The sequence below is a fragment of the Hipposideros armiger genome, unplaced genomic scaffold (assembly GCF_001890085.2).
Source record: "Hipposideros armiger isolate ML-2016 unplaced genomic scaffold, ASM189008v1 scaffold_737, whole genome shotgun sequence".
Taxonomy (NCBI): Eukaryota; Metazoa; Chordata; class Mammalia; order Chiroptera; family Hipposideridae; genus Hipposideros; species Hipposideros armiger.
The window spans coordinates 599192-616954 of record NW_017732087.1 but is presented as its reverse complement, the minus strand read 5'-3'; the positions used below and the strand labels follow the sequence as shown (position 1 = coordinate 616954).

General features: G+C 39.8%; 1 protein-coding gene across 2 annotated transcripts in view; it reads right to left on the bottom strand.

Moving 5' to 3' along the window:
* Nucleotides 1–6054: 6054 nt before the first annotated feature.
* The window catches only part of CDK6 (cyclin dependent kinase 6), a 128401-nt gene continuing 116692 nt past the window's right edge, over nt 6055–17763 (bottom strand). The window contains exon 4 of one of the 2 annotated variants that reach the window (XM_019627598.1): nt 6055–6116. In XM_019627598.1, coding sequence (XP_019483143.1) covers nt 6099–6116 — 18 coding nt within the window. In that variant the 3' untranslated portion in view covers nt 6055–6098. Of the gene's footprint in view, nt 6117–13902; nt 13939–17763 lie in introns of those variants that run through there. The other variant, XM_019627597.1, reaches the window with a different exon arrangement.

Here is a 17763-nt window from a genome sequence, read left to right as displayed (position 1 = left end):
GTTGGTGATGTTTTTGTGACCAGAAATATGCTGTAGGAACTTAACTCTTGTTTCTATCGATTGGCCTATGGTAAAATTGGTTTTGTTATACGTCGTTTTGCTTCAAGTCGCCGTTTCCAAGAACCTAGCAATGATGGTAAGTGAATACTTAACGTATACTTATTACATGCTTTCATTTCATAGAGCCAGCAGAGGGAGTAAACCTCTTTAAAAAAAAAAAAAAAGGCCTCAGTATATATGGAGAAATTAAGACTTCAGATGTAAAGAAAGTCTTTGACATAAAGGAAAAACCCGGGTGCAGAAACACTTATTTCAAACACAGGGAAGTAATTTAACTCTACTTTTAAAATCCCTAAAATACAAGAAAGTATAAAGCAATCATTGAATAAACTGAAGGATGTCAATCTCTCCAATGAGGCAGGGCTGAAAGTATGAACTCTCCCATCTGAGAGCCACGGCAATCAGAAATTTCTGTAAAATACATCCCGCAGCAAAATCTAATTAATTGGCATTAATCGGTAGGAACTTCAATAGTGCATCTGCTAATTAGCATGAGCTACCGTCTGCCCAGTGCCAGTTTCACTCCAAAGAAAAGTCCACATACACCAATCACAGGACGTTTCTGCCTCAATTCCCTGAACTAAGAAGCTGCTACCTATGAAGACAACGGGAGCTTCTTGGGATTACCAAATCCTTTGTGACTGTTATAACAGATTCATTTTTTAACAGCTACACACAGGACTAAGTCTTTCTAAGATTTTCTTCATGAAGATTCTTGGGAGAAAAAAGGTTCTATTAACGAACACCAGGCATTTTTACCCACTTTCATGGGTGGTACCTCCCCATACATTTACTCCTGCCTTCTGATTTACAGAGGTATTTTTTTTCTAATTAATTTATCATTATGTACTTCAACGACGTTTCTATTTTTCATGAGTATATGTAACCTTTGTCTTTGAAAAACAATCAATTCAATGGATGCTTGTTGAAAATAATTCATGTTCTTTTACAGTCCTTGGATTGAAGGCTTTTACCCTTTCTATTCGATCTTTCCCATCTAGTCATAGAAGCATTTAGTGCTCTCAATTAGCCTCCGAGCATAGCTTTAGCTACACTGTCAGCTTTTATGGGGAGTTCACTGTTGTAATGCGAAGTCATTCTCACTTGAAGAGGCAAGATAAAATTAAGCTTCTACAGAAATTGTGAGAAACAAGTCATAGTGAAATCGGGGTGTGACACACTGATGAAGTGAATGGCTGATATGCTGGCCACCAGGTGCCTTGGGAACAAGCAGAGACCAAGACTTCATGTTACCTCCTGCTCAGTTACAAACCATCTCCGCACATGTTCAGACTTCTCCATGCCGAGGTACACCCGCGATGCAAATACCAGCCACCTATAATCTCATCTTTGGTCCTCGGTAAACTCATCCCCCAGTCCACGGGGCACAAGACTGGATGGAGTAAGGGACAGAATCCTGGATTGAGGTTTGGACACCTGGGTTTCAGCCTCAAATATACCACTAAATAACCTCTGTGTGTTATCTTGCAAAAAAAGTAATTTTATATCATTGGGTCCTAGTTTCCCCAACCCAGGGAACACAGAGATGATTTCTAAAGTCCTTTCAACCCTAGAATCCTATAATCAAGAGCAGATAAATTCTTCACGATCACTGACACTACCTGGATACTGTACTGCGTACTCATATATCCAGGTCAGTGACACTGTTCACAGAAACTTCACATTTAAAGAAATGGAGCTTTGATCAAGAGGAAAATTTAAAATTAATTAGTACCCAACAAAATTTGTGATTCCATAAAGCAAAAGTGGAATTCCAGAAGAGACTGTGAAGAACCTGAAAAAGTCATTTTAGACTGAGAGACAAAAGGCTAAGGCATCTCTCTGATCAACTGTAGTTATAGGTTAGAGAGCCGTCACGTCAGCATGTCTGTGCAGTGTGGTAGGGGCTCTGGTCTCCAATTCTTTTCAGAATCAAGCATCATTATTCAAACAGGAATGCACAGTGACTGACTGTACTTTCCATAGGCAAGCATCCCAATTTATTACAGAATATGCTCATAATTGCCATTTCAGAAGAGAGGGGTAAGTTTTATATGTCTGCCCATGAAATACAATCCCTTCTAAAAAAAAAAAGACTAGCAAAAAGGAAGGGTATAGGTTATAATTTTTTTGCCCCTACCTACTGTAAAATACGGATCAAAATGAATTCTCCGTTCATGCCTTTAGCAATCACTGAAGAGAAAATCTATTATATCAGATGACTGAAATTACTGGTAGACGGAATGCTATTAACCCTTGTACAACATATTAAAAAGCTCAGGAGGGAAAAAGTTAAGCTATCCATATATTATCTCTGGAAATTCCATTCTGTCTTCATGCAACTCAATTAATGGAGGTCATTATGATAAATTACATGGATAATAATAGACTTTTGAAGACTCAGGTATAAGTGGCAACATAAATATACGCGTCATCTTGGATTCTGTTAAACATTATCAAACACAACTATGGTCCTAAGACTAAGACAACTTGATTCAAATGAAAGAAAATCTCTCAACGTCTTTGCTGGTGACTAAAGAACGCTGAGTTTTAAAAGCCAAGCGGCAGCAATGCTCAAGGTAATAAGTCCTTTTATGTTAACAGTTCTCATATCCGAGGGCACTGGATGGGGCTAAAGGACAAAGATAAGGGCTAATATGGCCAGTTCCTAACAAATGGCAGATAAAAGAGCTCTTCTGGGTTCTGATTAAGTGACAGCATTCTACACATTCTTTTGCCTTGAGAAAAGTCAGGCTCAGAGCAGCAGCTAAGTTCCATGTGAAACACCGCTCAATAGCGTATCTGCCGGCTTTGGCATTCCAGCGGCACAGGATTCCTCCCCTTTCATTGAACAGAAACATGCTCTCTGTGCTCGCAGCAATAATGCGCCTTTGCTTCAGCTTCCATGCAAAAGCATACACGTATATGCTGAAAGCACAGAGAAGTTTTGTGCTGTGGGACGTGGTGGCTGGGAGCCAATGTTTACAATCCCCTGGGTGGGAAAGGCAGGGTGAAAGGCTCAGGACGGACGGCTTTAAAAGTCTTTGCTGTTGCCGCCAGTGACCTTCGCCTCTGTTTTCAAAGCAGCTCTCAGGTTAACCCCTTGGATTCTGTGCGCATTGGGGCTGCACAAAGGAAATACCTTTCTTTGAAGGACACCTCTTCTCACGCACATCGGTTTCTGATTTCAGTCGGGGCAGCTCAGAAACACTGGATTAAGAAGCATGTATTCAATCTCCTATCGGACCCACGGGCACGTCAAGGGGATTAAATCTGGATTTCGATGTGTGCTGTGTTCTACAAAGTGAAAGTTTCCAGCTTCAGGCAATGGACTCAAGCTTACAAACCAGGGGATTGTGAAACATGAGCATATTTGGTCTCCAGGGGAGAAGGAAGCATCCAATTTATGCAGAAATGCTCTTTTCCCAGCTAGCCAATGAGAGGCGAGGCTAGGAGAGTGGGGCTTCCTATAGGGATCTCCGGACTGGAAGAATGGTGCTTAAAATTAAAGACAGGCTAAATTGCTAACAGCCCAACTTAAAAAGCAGCTGAAGAGAAAAGGCCAATTGTAGAAATGAAAAGGGCGTTTTCCAGTTTTAAGTTAAAGCTGACCACATTCGGCTTATTATTATAATTGTTATTGTTTAGGTGGGGGAGAATTAATAATCTTTTATTCCTAATGCTAATTAGATCCTATTAAAAAACAACAACAACGTACCACATACGTGTATGTTCTATTACAGTCTTTACTCAAGGATTCACAAGAAGTTACTCAACAATAATATTATTTAAGGCCTCAAAATGTTCTCAGGACATGAAGATTTACTTTCAGAAAACCTGGTCTGATGGCAAGGACTCAAGTCTATGTTAACGAATGTCTATCTCATGCCTATGAGATATTTTGTGGATTTAAAAATGTTTGGGATGTATACATTGATCATCATTAAATACTGTTGCCCTTTATGGAACGAAGACAACCCTAAATTCCTGGGGTGTTGAAACGAATCATGCAACTCTAATATTCAGAGTCTATGCCCCCCTAACACATGTTTAAGGTTAAGGGTTAAGACTTCTAGGGACAAAAATGAAGAATAAACACCAGAAAATGTTAACAACATGCACAAAAGGCATTAAAATAAGTCTTATGAAAATCATTCAATAACATATGAGACAGAAATGGCTGGCCTTTTTGCTACCAGGCAGCTGTCCATAACATCAGAAAGCATGTGTGTCCTGTAGTTAGAAGTCCATTTTGAGAAGAATGATGCTATTTGAGGATAATGTTTTTCAGTTTCTCTCAACTAGTAATTGGGTTTAATAAGTGCATCTGAAAAGTGATTAAAGTTTCAGCTTCTCAAAGAATGTTTTGAGAGTGACCAAAACCACTGCCCCGGCTTCCACTGCAGACCAAACAACCCGATCCTTGCTATCTGCTGTAGAAGTCAATGAGTGATTAAGTATCTTCAACTCTAAATGCAGACACTGACTAGAAACAATGTTTTGAGAAGCTAAAAGAAACCCCAGAGCTTCACAACACAGAAGATGTAATAACAATAGCCAGAGTTCATTGGGGGTTTTCCGGATGCCAGGTACTTCACTAAGAATTTTATGAATTTTGTGTCATTTAAATCCTATAATAATCCTGTGAGATAAGCACTGCTTCCCCCCCCCCCCCCATACTCTAGGTAAGAAACTGATGTTCAGAATACATTAATAACTATAGTAAAGTCCCACAGCTAACCATGTGTCAGAGCTAGAGTTCAAACCCAGTGTAGCCTCAAAGACTGCAGGTGTAACCACGGGGTCTGAGAGCCATACATGCAGACAGATCACCGCCATTGCAAAAGAAGCTCCTGGCAAATATATTTCACAGCTCTAACGGTTTGGTATACATTATAATTATTATTACTGGGGATGCCAAGACTTATCAATCTTTCAAGAAGGGAGCTGGGTTCAGTTGGAGATTTTTCATTTTATTACTGAATTAAAACAGTAACATATGACTTCCAACTGAGGTCATGAAACGGCAATACTTTGTTTCTGCAATAGATTTACTAGTATTTATATATTACTTTTGCACTTTAAATGGAATCTAAAAGTAGCAAAGGATTATCCCTATCACAAATTTTCATGTTTTCACAAACCAGTTGGGGACAATTTTATTTGCAGGCTATAAGATCTAGTCACTCCCAGTCTGGAAACCCCCCTCATATCCCACGTTTTTAAGACATTGTTTCTTGTTTGTCTCCATAAATGAACACTGTCTTTAAAAAAAGAAAAACTGTTGTGAAATCAAAGAAAATAATTGTTGCCATCTTTTATACAGTAATGGCATGTCACTTAAAAGACGTTTTCAGCTTAGACTTAGTTTTTGAAACAGCGTCTAAATAACTAAGGACATAACAGCTATCCATGAACTTTAATTATTGCAATGTAATTATTAGGAATAACCAGTTACAACTGAGCTTCTCCACACACAGTATAAAGTTAAAACTGTACAAATGAAGCCAAAATATGCACAGCTAAAAGGAATGTTACAGGGGGGCCTCTCTTAGTGAACAAAGCAAGCTCAGTTTGGCTCTTTTCCCCTTGCGCTACCACATCCGCACATCGTTAGTTGGAAAATTCCTGATATATGCTGTAATTTTTTGTGCTTTCTTTCCCCCCCCAGTACACTTGGGCCTTTAATGTCCAGATGCCATTTTCCCCCTTATCTGTCCCTGTTTGGTGCTCTGCCAGCTATGATCAACAATTAATACAGCCAAAGAAAAAAATACAGTCCACTCCCTGGCAACTGGTATAGCCTCGCAGGAAATACCAAATAAAAACTTGATTATGTATTGTTTAACCATTTTGTTTGCCTGTAGGCCACCCCGTCGTTGGAGTAATTCAGACGAGCATGCTTCATCTGGACGGCCTGTGCGCTGCACCATTGTTCCCAGGGTCTGTCACGCACAATCACTGGCTTCAGCCTGTGGCCCTCTAAGTGAAAGGAGCAGATCTGTGGCAGCTTTCCAACCAGCATTCCTTCTAATTAGTCAACTTGTGGCCCAATGCTATAATAGATAAGTAACCTCTTAATATTCATGTAATTAATTTTTTTCCTCATTCAGTCATAAGCCTTTGCATGGGGGGTGTAGGGGGAGAGAAGCTTTTTCCTATATGGGCTCTGGTTTATGAAATAAGCATGTTGCTATTACAAAGAACATCGGAGACCATGAGGACAGTTCCAGAAACCACATACTTAATATAAGTATACTCATATTTTAAGCATATTCGTTTTGCATTTAAAATAGTAACTGAGATCTTTCTTCTGCAAGATGAATAATCTTGACATCTCAACTGGGTTGGGAAGCCTCCCTTCCATTTTAACTGATAAAGCTAATTTACCATCGGAAGACAGAAAGCTTACACTTGTTTAAGACCCCTCGCAAAGCAAGGCTGGTATGAAAAGTGGCCAGCAGTTTTCAAAGCACTAGGAAGTCTGTCTGCTGTACATCTTGATGAAGCCAGTAATTAAATGGCTGTTGCTGTTAGCTATTAGACATGGTGAATCCTTAACAAGGTAAGTTGCTTCCTATAAATATTAATAATGTCCACTGGTAACAGGAATGAAAATAACTTTTAAAACTCAATATTTAAATTCGTTCAACTACTTAAGTTTTTCATTTAAACCAAATTCTTCTCAAAGGCAGCAACAACATTCTTACTTCTGTGAGGTCCTCAGGGACAAAATACATGGTGGCTGAAATACTGCTATATCTATCCTACCCCTGCACACTCTCAGTTATCACGTCTCATGCAGTTTATGAGACTTTACATCACTTCAATGACTCCTTCATCCCTGCATATACTAATGTGCCTACTATGTGACAAGCGCTGGATCCCAGTTATACAGATGATAGGAAGATGGCTGAAGACACGGTATCTGCACTCAAAAGCGCACCGTTGAGCGGGGGAGGCAGCCGTGTAACTACCAATTGCAAAAGCTCATGTACCAGGTACAGACATATAATTTGACAGCCTGGGTTAAAATCCTGGCTCTTTGTTTATGAGCTGCACCACCCTGGTGAACTATATTAGCTTCTCCATGCCTTTGTGTCCTCTGAAAAATGGGGAATCACAGTACCTACTTCATAGGGCGATTGAGAATCATGTGATGTCAGGTCCATAAAGTACTTTGCAGGTGCCTGGCTCTATCAGCAAATGTTATATACACACCAACTCTTTAAAGGTAGAGCAGGGTGCAGAACAGGGGTATATAGTGTTAGAGGCTTCAGAAGGCCTGACTGGCAGAGGGAAGAGCTGGAGCAGCAAGGTTGAGGAGCAGGAAGTTGCAAGGACCAGATGATAACGACCTCGAGTGCCAGATGATGGAGCCAAGACTTTATCCTGAGGGAAGGGAAGGCACTTAAGAGTATAATGCAGGTGTTGTATGTCAGATTTGCATTTTAGAATGAATATGCGCTGGTAACAACGGAGGATGAAACCAGAGATAATCTTTGAGGCAGGGAACGCCTCAAGGTGCCCTGGCAGGAGGACCCAAGTCCTACAGCAATGAGGAGAGGAGATTTATGAGGGATAATTTTTAATGAGACAGAGGGGAGAGAAAAGAAATCTAGGACAAGTCCCAGGTTTCTGGCCTGGGTGACAGGGTAGATGGTGGGGCCATCGACCTGAACGGAGACCCAGAAAAGGAATGACAGGCAGGCTTGCTGCTTGTGATGCTGTCCCGTTGGGTATTTCATACGCTTTATAACTTTCTTCAGTTTGTTTTTTTTTTCATTCAATACTGTTTCTAAGATTCCTCCATGTTATTGCCTATAGTTGTAGTTCATTCATTTTCATTGTCACTGCTGTATAGTTTTATTATGTGAATATACCAAGGTCGATTAATCATTCATTTGTCTGTGAATATTTGGGTTGTTTCAGTTTCTGCCTTTACAACAATGTTGCTATGAATTTTCCTGAATATAACTCTTGCTGCATAAGTGCAGATTTCTCTAAGGTATGTCACTAGGAAAGAAATCCCAGGGTTTCATGGATTGCGCATGTTAAACTACAGCGCTAATGTCAAATTATTTTGCTAAGTAGTGTACCATTTTATGTTCCCACCAGCAGAGGATCAAAGTTTTACATTTCTTGAAAAAGCACCCAGTCGGTATTAGAAAAATATTTTAAAAATGCCACCTAACATTCTCTATCTTTTAACTGGTGAGTTTTGTACATTTACATTTACATTTACTGTGATTAATAACTTATTTGGACGTATTTACCCTATTTATGTACACGCCATTCTTTCTTGCATCTCAGACATTCCTTTGAGGATTATTTTCCATCTCTTTGAAGTATGTCCTTTAGAAGTTTCTTTAGTGAAAAGCTAGGGGTAAACACTCTTGGTTTTTGTTTATCTAAAAATGTCTTTATCTTGTGAGTAAACTCTGTACTTAGAATTCTACATATACACATTAATAGTAATAAAATATCTGGAATAGTAGTGGTATTTCCATTACAAGGTCCTATAGGCACCAACAGAAGAGTATTACACGTAGTTATTCACCAAACATCACCGGGTCTCCTAGGTTTCTGGTCTACGCTAACAATGCTAAGCATGCTTAACAAACATAAGTCATTGTCCCTGATCTCAAGGAGCTTTGGGCAGCATTTAAAAGAAAGAAAGAAAGAAAGAAAGTCACATTAAGCTTCAGTAGAGAGTAAAAGTCTTCATGAAAAGGCTGAGTTGGGTGGCTTAAGAAGTGCTGTGGGAGCTCAGAGCAGGAACTGTGGGAAGAGAGCTAGATCCCAGTCAGGTCATGTTGCAGAAGCGCCTGCCTTGCATTTCCACACAATGCTGCTTATGTGGCCAAACCACACCTTTACCTTGAATCTAAGAAAAGCCAGAGTACGTTTTCTTCAGACACAGTATCTTGGTTTAATCTGAATACTGACTCTGGCGCTAGGTTGATAAGAACAATACTAAGACAATTGTTCTTAAACACTAAGTTAGAGAGTAAGCAATTGTAGCAAATGCCACACACAGATTCCCTGAATGGCAGACTGAATATGCCACTGAGTTATTGGCTTAGGTACCAGCTCCTTTTGTGAATGGGGGGCATTCCTGCATGGCTTTGTAAAACAAAACAAGACAGCGCAGGTTATACAAGGGCTGGGCTGAAAGCCTCAGGAATTTCTTTCAACTAATTTTTTTGAAAGGTTAATAGCTGGAAGAGTTCTTATGTGACACATCTTAAGCAGATCATGGGAAAGAAGTGTATGTCATTTGTGATATTAATTCCTAATCCATTGTACAATGAGTCACTTATTGACCGGGGAAGAATCTAACTTATTTGGAAAATGAAACTTTCTGAATATTAACTACTGAGCACCTGCCCCCAAGCAAAAGTGATAACTGGAGTATAGAATGGTTTAGTCTAGAAATAAGATTAAAAGGCCCTTTCTGACTAGAGCAAGGAAAGAAATTTACTTTCATAATTTAGGAATTATTACTTTTCGGTCATCTACCCTCCTCTCTACGGAGATTAAATACAGAACATGAACTTATCGAAAAAAAATGTTTTATTATCTTTCTAGAGTCGGTCCTGTAGGTGGTAAAGAAAAAAAAAAGTACAATCATGAAGGTTTGTGCTATGGGATCAAAATTCAAGTTTCTCTTCTCCTACCCTATTTCCTTGCCTGGCAGGTGAAAGCAGGCAGGGAGCAAGGACTGAAAAACAGCATTGGGTTTCTGGGACCCTGAGAGCTCACACTGAGTGATGGTGTCTGAAAGCCAGACAGTTTGTCGGATTGCTACAGTTCATTCACAGTAACATGTTCACCCATTCTCAGTCTCTTAGCGCTAATTCTTCAGCTTTCTGGATTTGCATATTCAATTTCCTGTATGCAAGGACCAGGTACATGCGTGTATACTCTTGGAAAGAATTTTCCAAACTTCGGCGCTGTTTAAAGAATAGTGGGAGTGGAAAGATTTCCTCAACACATTCATTTCAGGAATACTGGAAATGTTCTGCCTTTTGAGGAAAACTTTAATAATGAAAAAGGAGAGAATGGTCTCCCTGAGATATTAGTAACCGAAACCTGACGAGTGGTCCTTAGGTAACTGGTCGGCAGTAGGAAAATGGTTTAATTGGTTACACTCATTTCTGCACCTGTCTTCATGTTCAGGTGCAAAGATGAATATTACTATTATGTAATTCAATTACAGGACTTTATTGAGTACTTATTCTTTTCATGTGTCAACTTAGTTAATTCCTACAATAATTCTATAAGGAAGGTATGGCTATTTTAAACAAATAAGAAACCCCAAACACAGAGAAGCTAAAAAATTAATTTAAGGTCACACAGCCTGTTAAATAGCAAGATAAACTTCAAATAACAGGTGTGAGTCCAGAATCTACCTTCTTAACCGATGTGCTATGCTGTAGTGCCTGGAATGAAGTATGACTTTTTTTTGGGGGGGGGGAAAAACCTCTTTGCCTATAGTTGAAAATGGTAGAAGAGAAAAAGCAATATTCTGGGAACTCCTGACTCAATTTAAGGCTTCAAAAACAATGTTACCAAGAAGGAAGAGAGAAACAAGGGAAGAAATTCTAAAACAGGATCAATGGAGTCACTGTTTAAAGAAAAGAAAGGACGCATTCTCTGGGAGGGTGTGAACTATTTATTCACCAATACCTGATGAGATAAAGAAACACACACACACACACACACACACACACACACACACACACACACATACACTCTAAACAAACGCCGGTCATATAATGTTTTAAACTCTGATATCTTCCCAAACCTTTCCAACTTAACATCTGGCCTCAAGAAAGTGACAGTGTTCTTTTAAGAGAAATGGCCATTATCAAGTGTATGATGTTTGGGGGTTGGGGGAGCATGTGGTGGTGATGGTGCAATTTTTATTTAGTTTTGTAAAAAACATCCTCAAACTCAACAGACTCTTACTGGAATTATATCCAATACCTAATTCCTAAACTTGTTATTCCTTAGGAGCAATGAGGGAAGAAAGGTGATTGTGAGCAGCCCCTGGATGAGAACAATCTCACAAAGGGCTGAAAAAATATTCTACACCTTTATTGACGTCTTTCTTTCAAACCCCATTTTGACTTTCCGACTTTGAAACTTGAAAAACAAATCCATTTTACCATTAAAAAAAAATGAATGCAAGAGAATGCAAGAGAGACTCTGAGACCACACAAATTTGCCTATAATGAGTATATGTTACTTTTATAACGGATATAAACATCTTAAAAGTACATCCTCATTACCAATTACTATTTAGTGCACATAATATATGTGATGCCGGGTTTCTTCTCTCAAGGTGCTTGTTGTCTAATGAAGAGTAAATTATGGTATTTTGTGGCTGTTGACATTACATATCCCTCATTAGGGTTTAGTCATATAATGACCACATGTGAGGTATATAATTTGCCAACTTTAGTAAAAGCTGGATTCTGGGGATGAAAAAAGAGAAACAGAAAGACAGGTGGCTAATTAGATAGAACGCAACCATGTTACTGGGTTTTTAGGCCTAAGAAGCTGAAGCATCTGTCATGTAAGTCCTGATGAAAAGACATATTTTTAGATAAAGGCTCTATCTGTAAATGAAAAGAAAAGTCATTTTATGATAGATTCATCTTAAATACAATCTGGTAAACATTAAACCATTAGAAAACTTCTGATTTACATAATTACCAGTGAGATGTCTTATGCAGACTCCATACAATTTATTTCATTTTGAATGGAAATGTGTATCATAAGATATTACTATCTATATATTTATACAACTGGCAATAAAAATAGCAATGATCAGTAGTGACTGCTGTGTCCTGAGCATGGCTCTACATTATTATCAACAACAGTATAATACAAAGAGATTTATGACCACAGGCACTTATTTGACTAAAAGGAATATTACTCTTTTTTTCCCCTTTCCCCTCCCCGCATAAGGTTAATTTCATGTCACACTGTGGCATGGATGTGTATTCCCCCCTTTTCTCTAGATCTGCATTTAGCTATCTCTAGTTTCTACCCTCTCCCTTTTCTGCCTTCATTCACATTATATACCATATATTAGAGGCAAATCGTAAGTACACAGAAGAGGCACTGCCTGACTTTATTCTAGAACAGGGATCGGCAAACTGTGGCTCGCGAGCCACATGCAGCTCTTTGGGTACGTTCCGTCTCTAAGGTTTGCCGACCCCTGGAAGAGCCAATCCTGTCCCTCACAACAATTTAAAATTTATTTGAGAGCCATAAATATATTTTTACATATTCACCATTATGTGAATAATACCCTTTAGAAATTTTATAAATGAAACTATGATAGTTTTATTTTCATTTTCGATTTTATTTCAGAGCCACATGTACGTACCCCAAGAACAGCCCACAGGTGGCGCGTGAGCCGCAGTTTGCCGACCCGTTCTAGAGCGTCAGGCTGACTTCAGGGAGGAGGTGCCATTTGCACTGAGTCTTGAAGAATGAGTAGGAGTTTATGAGGCTGAAAAGGGGAAAGGCAATCTACGCGGAGAGAAGAATGTCTAACGGCATGGAGGCACAAAATCTACTGGCATGTTGTTTCAAACAAGAGGAAAGAAGTCGGGAGTGGCAAGATCACAGGGCTGTGTGAATGGGTTTGAAGTGGGTGGGAAAGCAGGACTGGAAAGAAAGGTTCAGAACAGCCTGCCGCATCCCAGGGCTCGGAGTGTACAGACCTCTGGGCAACGGGCAAGTTTTACTCCTGCTTCCCACGGTTGGTCCAGGCTACACGGCCCTTCCCACAGCTCCTTTTTATAAGCCAGTCTTGTCTTTCCAAGAAAAAGAAAATCTGCTTTTCTAACTCACTGTACTCCTGATCTTTCATCTACTCTGGAGAGAGTGAGATCTCCTAGTCAAGTAAAGAAATGTTCATTTATATATGTCAAGACCATCATTTTGGGCATTTATTTCATGTAATTGATAGTAACATTTCCCATTCTTTAGAAAGTCCTAGTTATAATTTTTCTAATTTGCTTTTTCTACACTAGTAAAAGCTAGTTTTCTGGAACTAGGTTACAGACAGACTTTGGCCCATTTAACAAGGTCAGACTGTTTATTCTTGACAGAATTCTTTCCCACTGTAAAAAGGTACTTTTAAATGCCACATTCCAAGAGCAGTGCCAGTAAGCCACTGAAGCATATTTTCCCACAAGAACTGATACCATGTGCAGTCCCCACCTCACTGAAATCACCCAGAGTTACATAAGGTGCAGATAGCATTCAACGTCATTGTGAAATCTATTAACTGAAGTATGCCAGCAAGTATTCAGGAAGCTTTTATACATTTCAAAGCATCATAACCTTTAAAAATGAATTAACCAAAATAAAAGTGGAAAAGAAAGGAAAGGATCGCTTTAGAAAAAAAAAAAAGAATTTAACACAGCGGAAGAATAGAAATCCTGTAACTTTATATTAGTAGTCAAACCTAGAAGTAGTAGAGATTTTTCTCCCTTATTTTGGGGTTTTTATGGTTGAGTTGTTAAATTTACAGCCCCACTTTTAGATTCTGCCAGCCTTCAAAATAAATATATGAGCAGCGCTAAAGTAAATTCTCCTCCGCTTTCCCCTTCTTTCTTTTGGATGCTTCCCTGAGACTTGAAGGTAGATTATTCCTCTACAGCCCGCTATAAAGTTTAACATTCGAATTTATGAGGGATTTAAAAATCATCAGTATCCTTACAGATGTTGGGCACAGCGATGTCACTCACCCTGTGTTTTAATCCTTAGAGAACAGGAAAACAGAGCGCAGGAACAAGAGGAATAGTTCAGCAGCCCAAAGAGCATCACTTAGAAACGGACTTGGAATATTAGCTATACAATAGGAAAGAAAATTCAGCATTACAAAGCAATCATAGAAAAGTTTGAGCTTAACTTTTGGAGAGACCTGTACAGATGAACAAAGACGGGTACCTCATCATCTCAAGGATCCAAGAGAACTAAATAAAATGACTAAAAGAAATGGCAATGCACACATTTTCAACCTTTTCCTGTGACACTATGATTCCTCCAAGGATCACCAAAGATCTTAATTTTTTAAAAAAACATACCATACAGAAAATGTAACTGCACAGGCTGGGGAGGTGGACGAAGGTTTGTGACCTTGGGTCAGGAGCGATGAGGCACAATAATTATCTGAAGGTTAGGAATGGCTGTCCAGGCAGACATTCCAAGAGCAAATGTTACTCCCTGAGAGCTCAAGTTACTATCAGGGAGTGACACGGGCAGTTGGGAAGATGAGCTACAAGTTGCGTCTAAAATAAATTTTAAAAACCCCGAACAAACAAACTTTAGATGCTTATAATTGATGATGCAATGGTCCCAGCAGCAACACGGAAAATGCTGAGTTGGAAACTCATTCATAGATTCACTTATGACAACATGGAGTTGGGAGAGAAATTAAGTTCAAAGGGTAGTGAGACATTAGATGGTGCTAGATAATGAGGAATATGAGGTTATGTGTATGGGAGTGGTATCTGAGTGTGAGTGGTAACGGGAGGACTACACTGCAAAAAAACTTTGCATGCCGAGCTATGGAGTTTGGAATTCATTCATCAGTCACTGGAGAATCATGAGGATTCATTCATTAATTCACCATGTATTGACAAGTGTCTACTACGTGCCAGAAAGGCACTGTGGGAAACACTAAAATAGGAAAAGATTTGGATTAAGTGAATGAAAATGGTTATGTCCAATGTAACGTGCCCAATGTAACAGAATTTCAATAACATATCTTGACTTAGGAACTTACACTATGAGACTATCAAATCCCAAGCAAAACGAAGATACATACACTTTCTCCTTCTTTCAAGGGAGTAAGTAGTGATAGCTGTAAAACCGAGAGGCTCACATATCCAAAGAGTTAAAGAGGACATAAAAATCCCAAGTTATAGAAACATTGTTTTATATTCAATTCCAAGGACTATGTCATGTATTCCTTTGAATGAATGAGTGAAGTGAATTTAGAGGGTATGGAATTATCTCATTAAATATAGTTTGTCAGGCTAGCCCTTGACCAAGCATGGAAGGCATAGTCCCATAAAAATGTTAAATGTAATAAGAGGAGACAATTTTTTTTCCATCATCTGGATCCCTGAGAAACCCTTTGCTTGCAAGTCGTCTCCAAAGCATTTGGTGTTGTCAACCTTAAGACAATACTTGGTCTTTACATGAAAACTGCCTCCAGCTTCTGAGCCAGGGATGGCATCATACAAGGTGTCTGTATAATGGAATATAAAAAAACCCAGGTGACAGCCAGACCCTGTCTATATCATATCTTGATTAAGACATGTTGGCTGAATGGACATATGGAGGAAGCAGAGAACATCCTGTCCTTTTTCTGAGTGAAACATCCTCCGGGCAAGTAGCATTACAGTGAAACCTTTTTCGTCCAGAACTAATTCGCAACAGTGACCACTTATGGGGGAGCTAGAATTAGGTGAGTCAAATGAATGACTATCTTTTATACACAGGGAAAGCGGTCATTTGATTAACTTCACAAGTATACTTGGTGCAATTAAACACCCACCCGCATGCACGCACACCTCCAGCAGCTTTCTGTAGAGTGGAGTGTACATGATCTTTCTACATGGGAGACATTCTCACTGTGGTCACCAGTGTTTGCCTTCACTGAAGAGGCCGAGTTAACCTATCAGATGGTATCTTGAACTATGTTTTATTACAGCTCAGAATGCGTAATGGAGGATCTGGAGGGGTGTTCATGTTTGCTTTGGCTCCGGCATTTTCCACGTACCCAGTCCTGGGAATCCTGAAGCAAACGTGTCCTGTTCCCAGCTCTGTGCGCTGCCCCATTGTGTTCCACTTCCCTCACTGGTGAAAGTGAAAACGAAACCGGCACAAACACCCCATTGTTAACTATGAAATATGTACTGGCAACTGGGAAGTTTTCACAAAACAGACCTGGTTGTGTCATGGCAAGGAGACGCTGAGCAGGGAGGGAGTTACAGGAGCCTTTCCGGCTTCAGAGGTGTGTCCTGCACTTTCCCTGAGGTGCTGAGGCGACAGGGCTTTGGGTTTTTTCCATTATACTCGTGTAATGCTCTTGGTTTGATTTACTCAGTATGTACTGGCAGCATTTGCAGGCTTCTGTGGGAGCAAGTCGGCTGCCCAAGCCGAGGCACAAACCCTGCCAGGTCTCCATAGTAAATACAACATGCACGGAGAGGAAACAAGCATAAACAATTTATTTTCTCCTGTAAAAGATGACATTGTTCTCCGTTCTCTGGTCCTGTTTCACTTTGTCAACTTGGTGGTGCCAACTGGGTGCTGTACAATGAGCTATTCCAAACACAGACACAGAAAAGAAGCCCGGATTGTATGATGCACACATCCATGGGGCCTGTGTCCAGGTGGGTCCCAAGAGGAGGATGCTGGCGGCCTCTGTGAGCATCCCACATCCTGGCACGGCTGAGCAGGGAGGGCTTCCTTGATGGCCAGCCATAGAGGGTTCCTGAGTCACATGGCCTCATAGACCTGCGTTTCTTTATAGCACTTATCTCTGTTTGTAACTATATATTTGTTTGTGTGACTATTGGATTAAGGTCTGTCTCCCCATTTTGATTATATGTTCTATGAGAGCAAAGACCTTGTCAATTTCTGTTCACAATCACCTCTCAGGTTCACCGATAGTGCCTGGCACGTGGAAAGTGATCATTATTTGTTAACTGAATGCCCCAACTCCACTTTATTAATTTTCTCCCTTAGTTTATCAAATAATTTCTGAATCCGCAAGATTCTTTTAGTGTTTATTAAATGCTACCAACCCTGAGTAGGAAACCATGTATTGCTAGAGACATAAAAAAGGAATGTGAACAATTCAATTTTCATAATATTTGTGGTATTAAATAAATGATTGATCTTAAATAAGGCAACTTTGGGGATCTTACCAATTCCATACGAGTATAAGAAAAATCTCCAAGTGAATTTTTGTACTTTGTAGAGCTGTCTCTTCTCATGTTTCCTATTTACTTGTTGTCTTTTGGTGATTTCTACAGAGTGGAAAATGTTTTCAGAACACTGATGTCTTTTAGTAGGGAAGATGATATGGGGGGGAAAAAGGCCTTTGGAGAAGGGGACTCTAATTCACTGAGAATTTTATTAAGTCACTAAAAAGATAGGAGAACATTCTCACTCTTCCATCATGGTACAAAGTGGAAATTTTCTCCAAACTGTATGTGATAGGCACAGGCATTTGGAGGAAAAAAGCTAATTCTATCTTTTGTCTAATGATTCTATAAAGGCCCTCCAAACACACTGAAAAGTCACTGTAATACTGTTCACTGTAGAGCAGAAATTGGTTTAAGGCAGACCCATCCTGGCCTTCATCCCAGCATGTTAAGTTACTGAGGCACCAAAAGGAACGACCTCATTTTAAGGTGTAGACCTCTTTCTATCCACAGGCAGCTTTATGTTGACTGTCCTAGGGAGTGAGTGGCTCTAACTGCGTGGGGGTTGGCAATCACATCTGGATATAGCAATGTCAACTCTGGCATTGCTCTGGCTGGCCTGCAGGTGGTCTCCTGTACGGCGAGGACAGCACGATGTGTGTGTGCTGCCACGACCATGCACTTGGGTGATTTTAAGAGAACAGACACAGGAGTGAATCAAGAGAATGCTTGA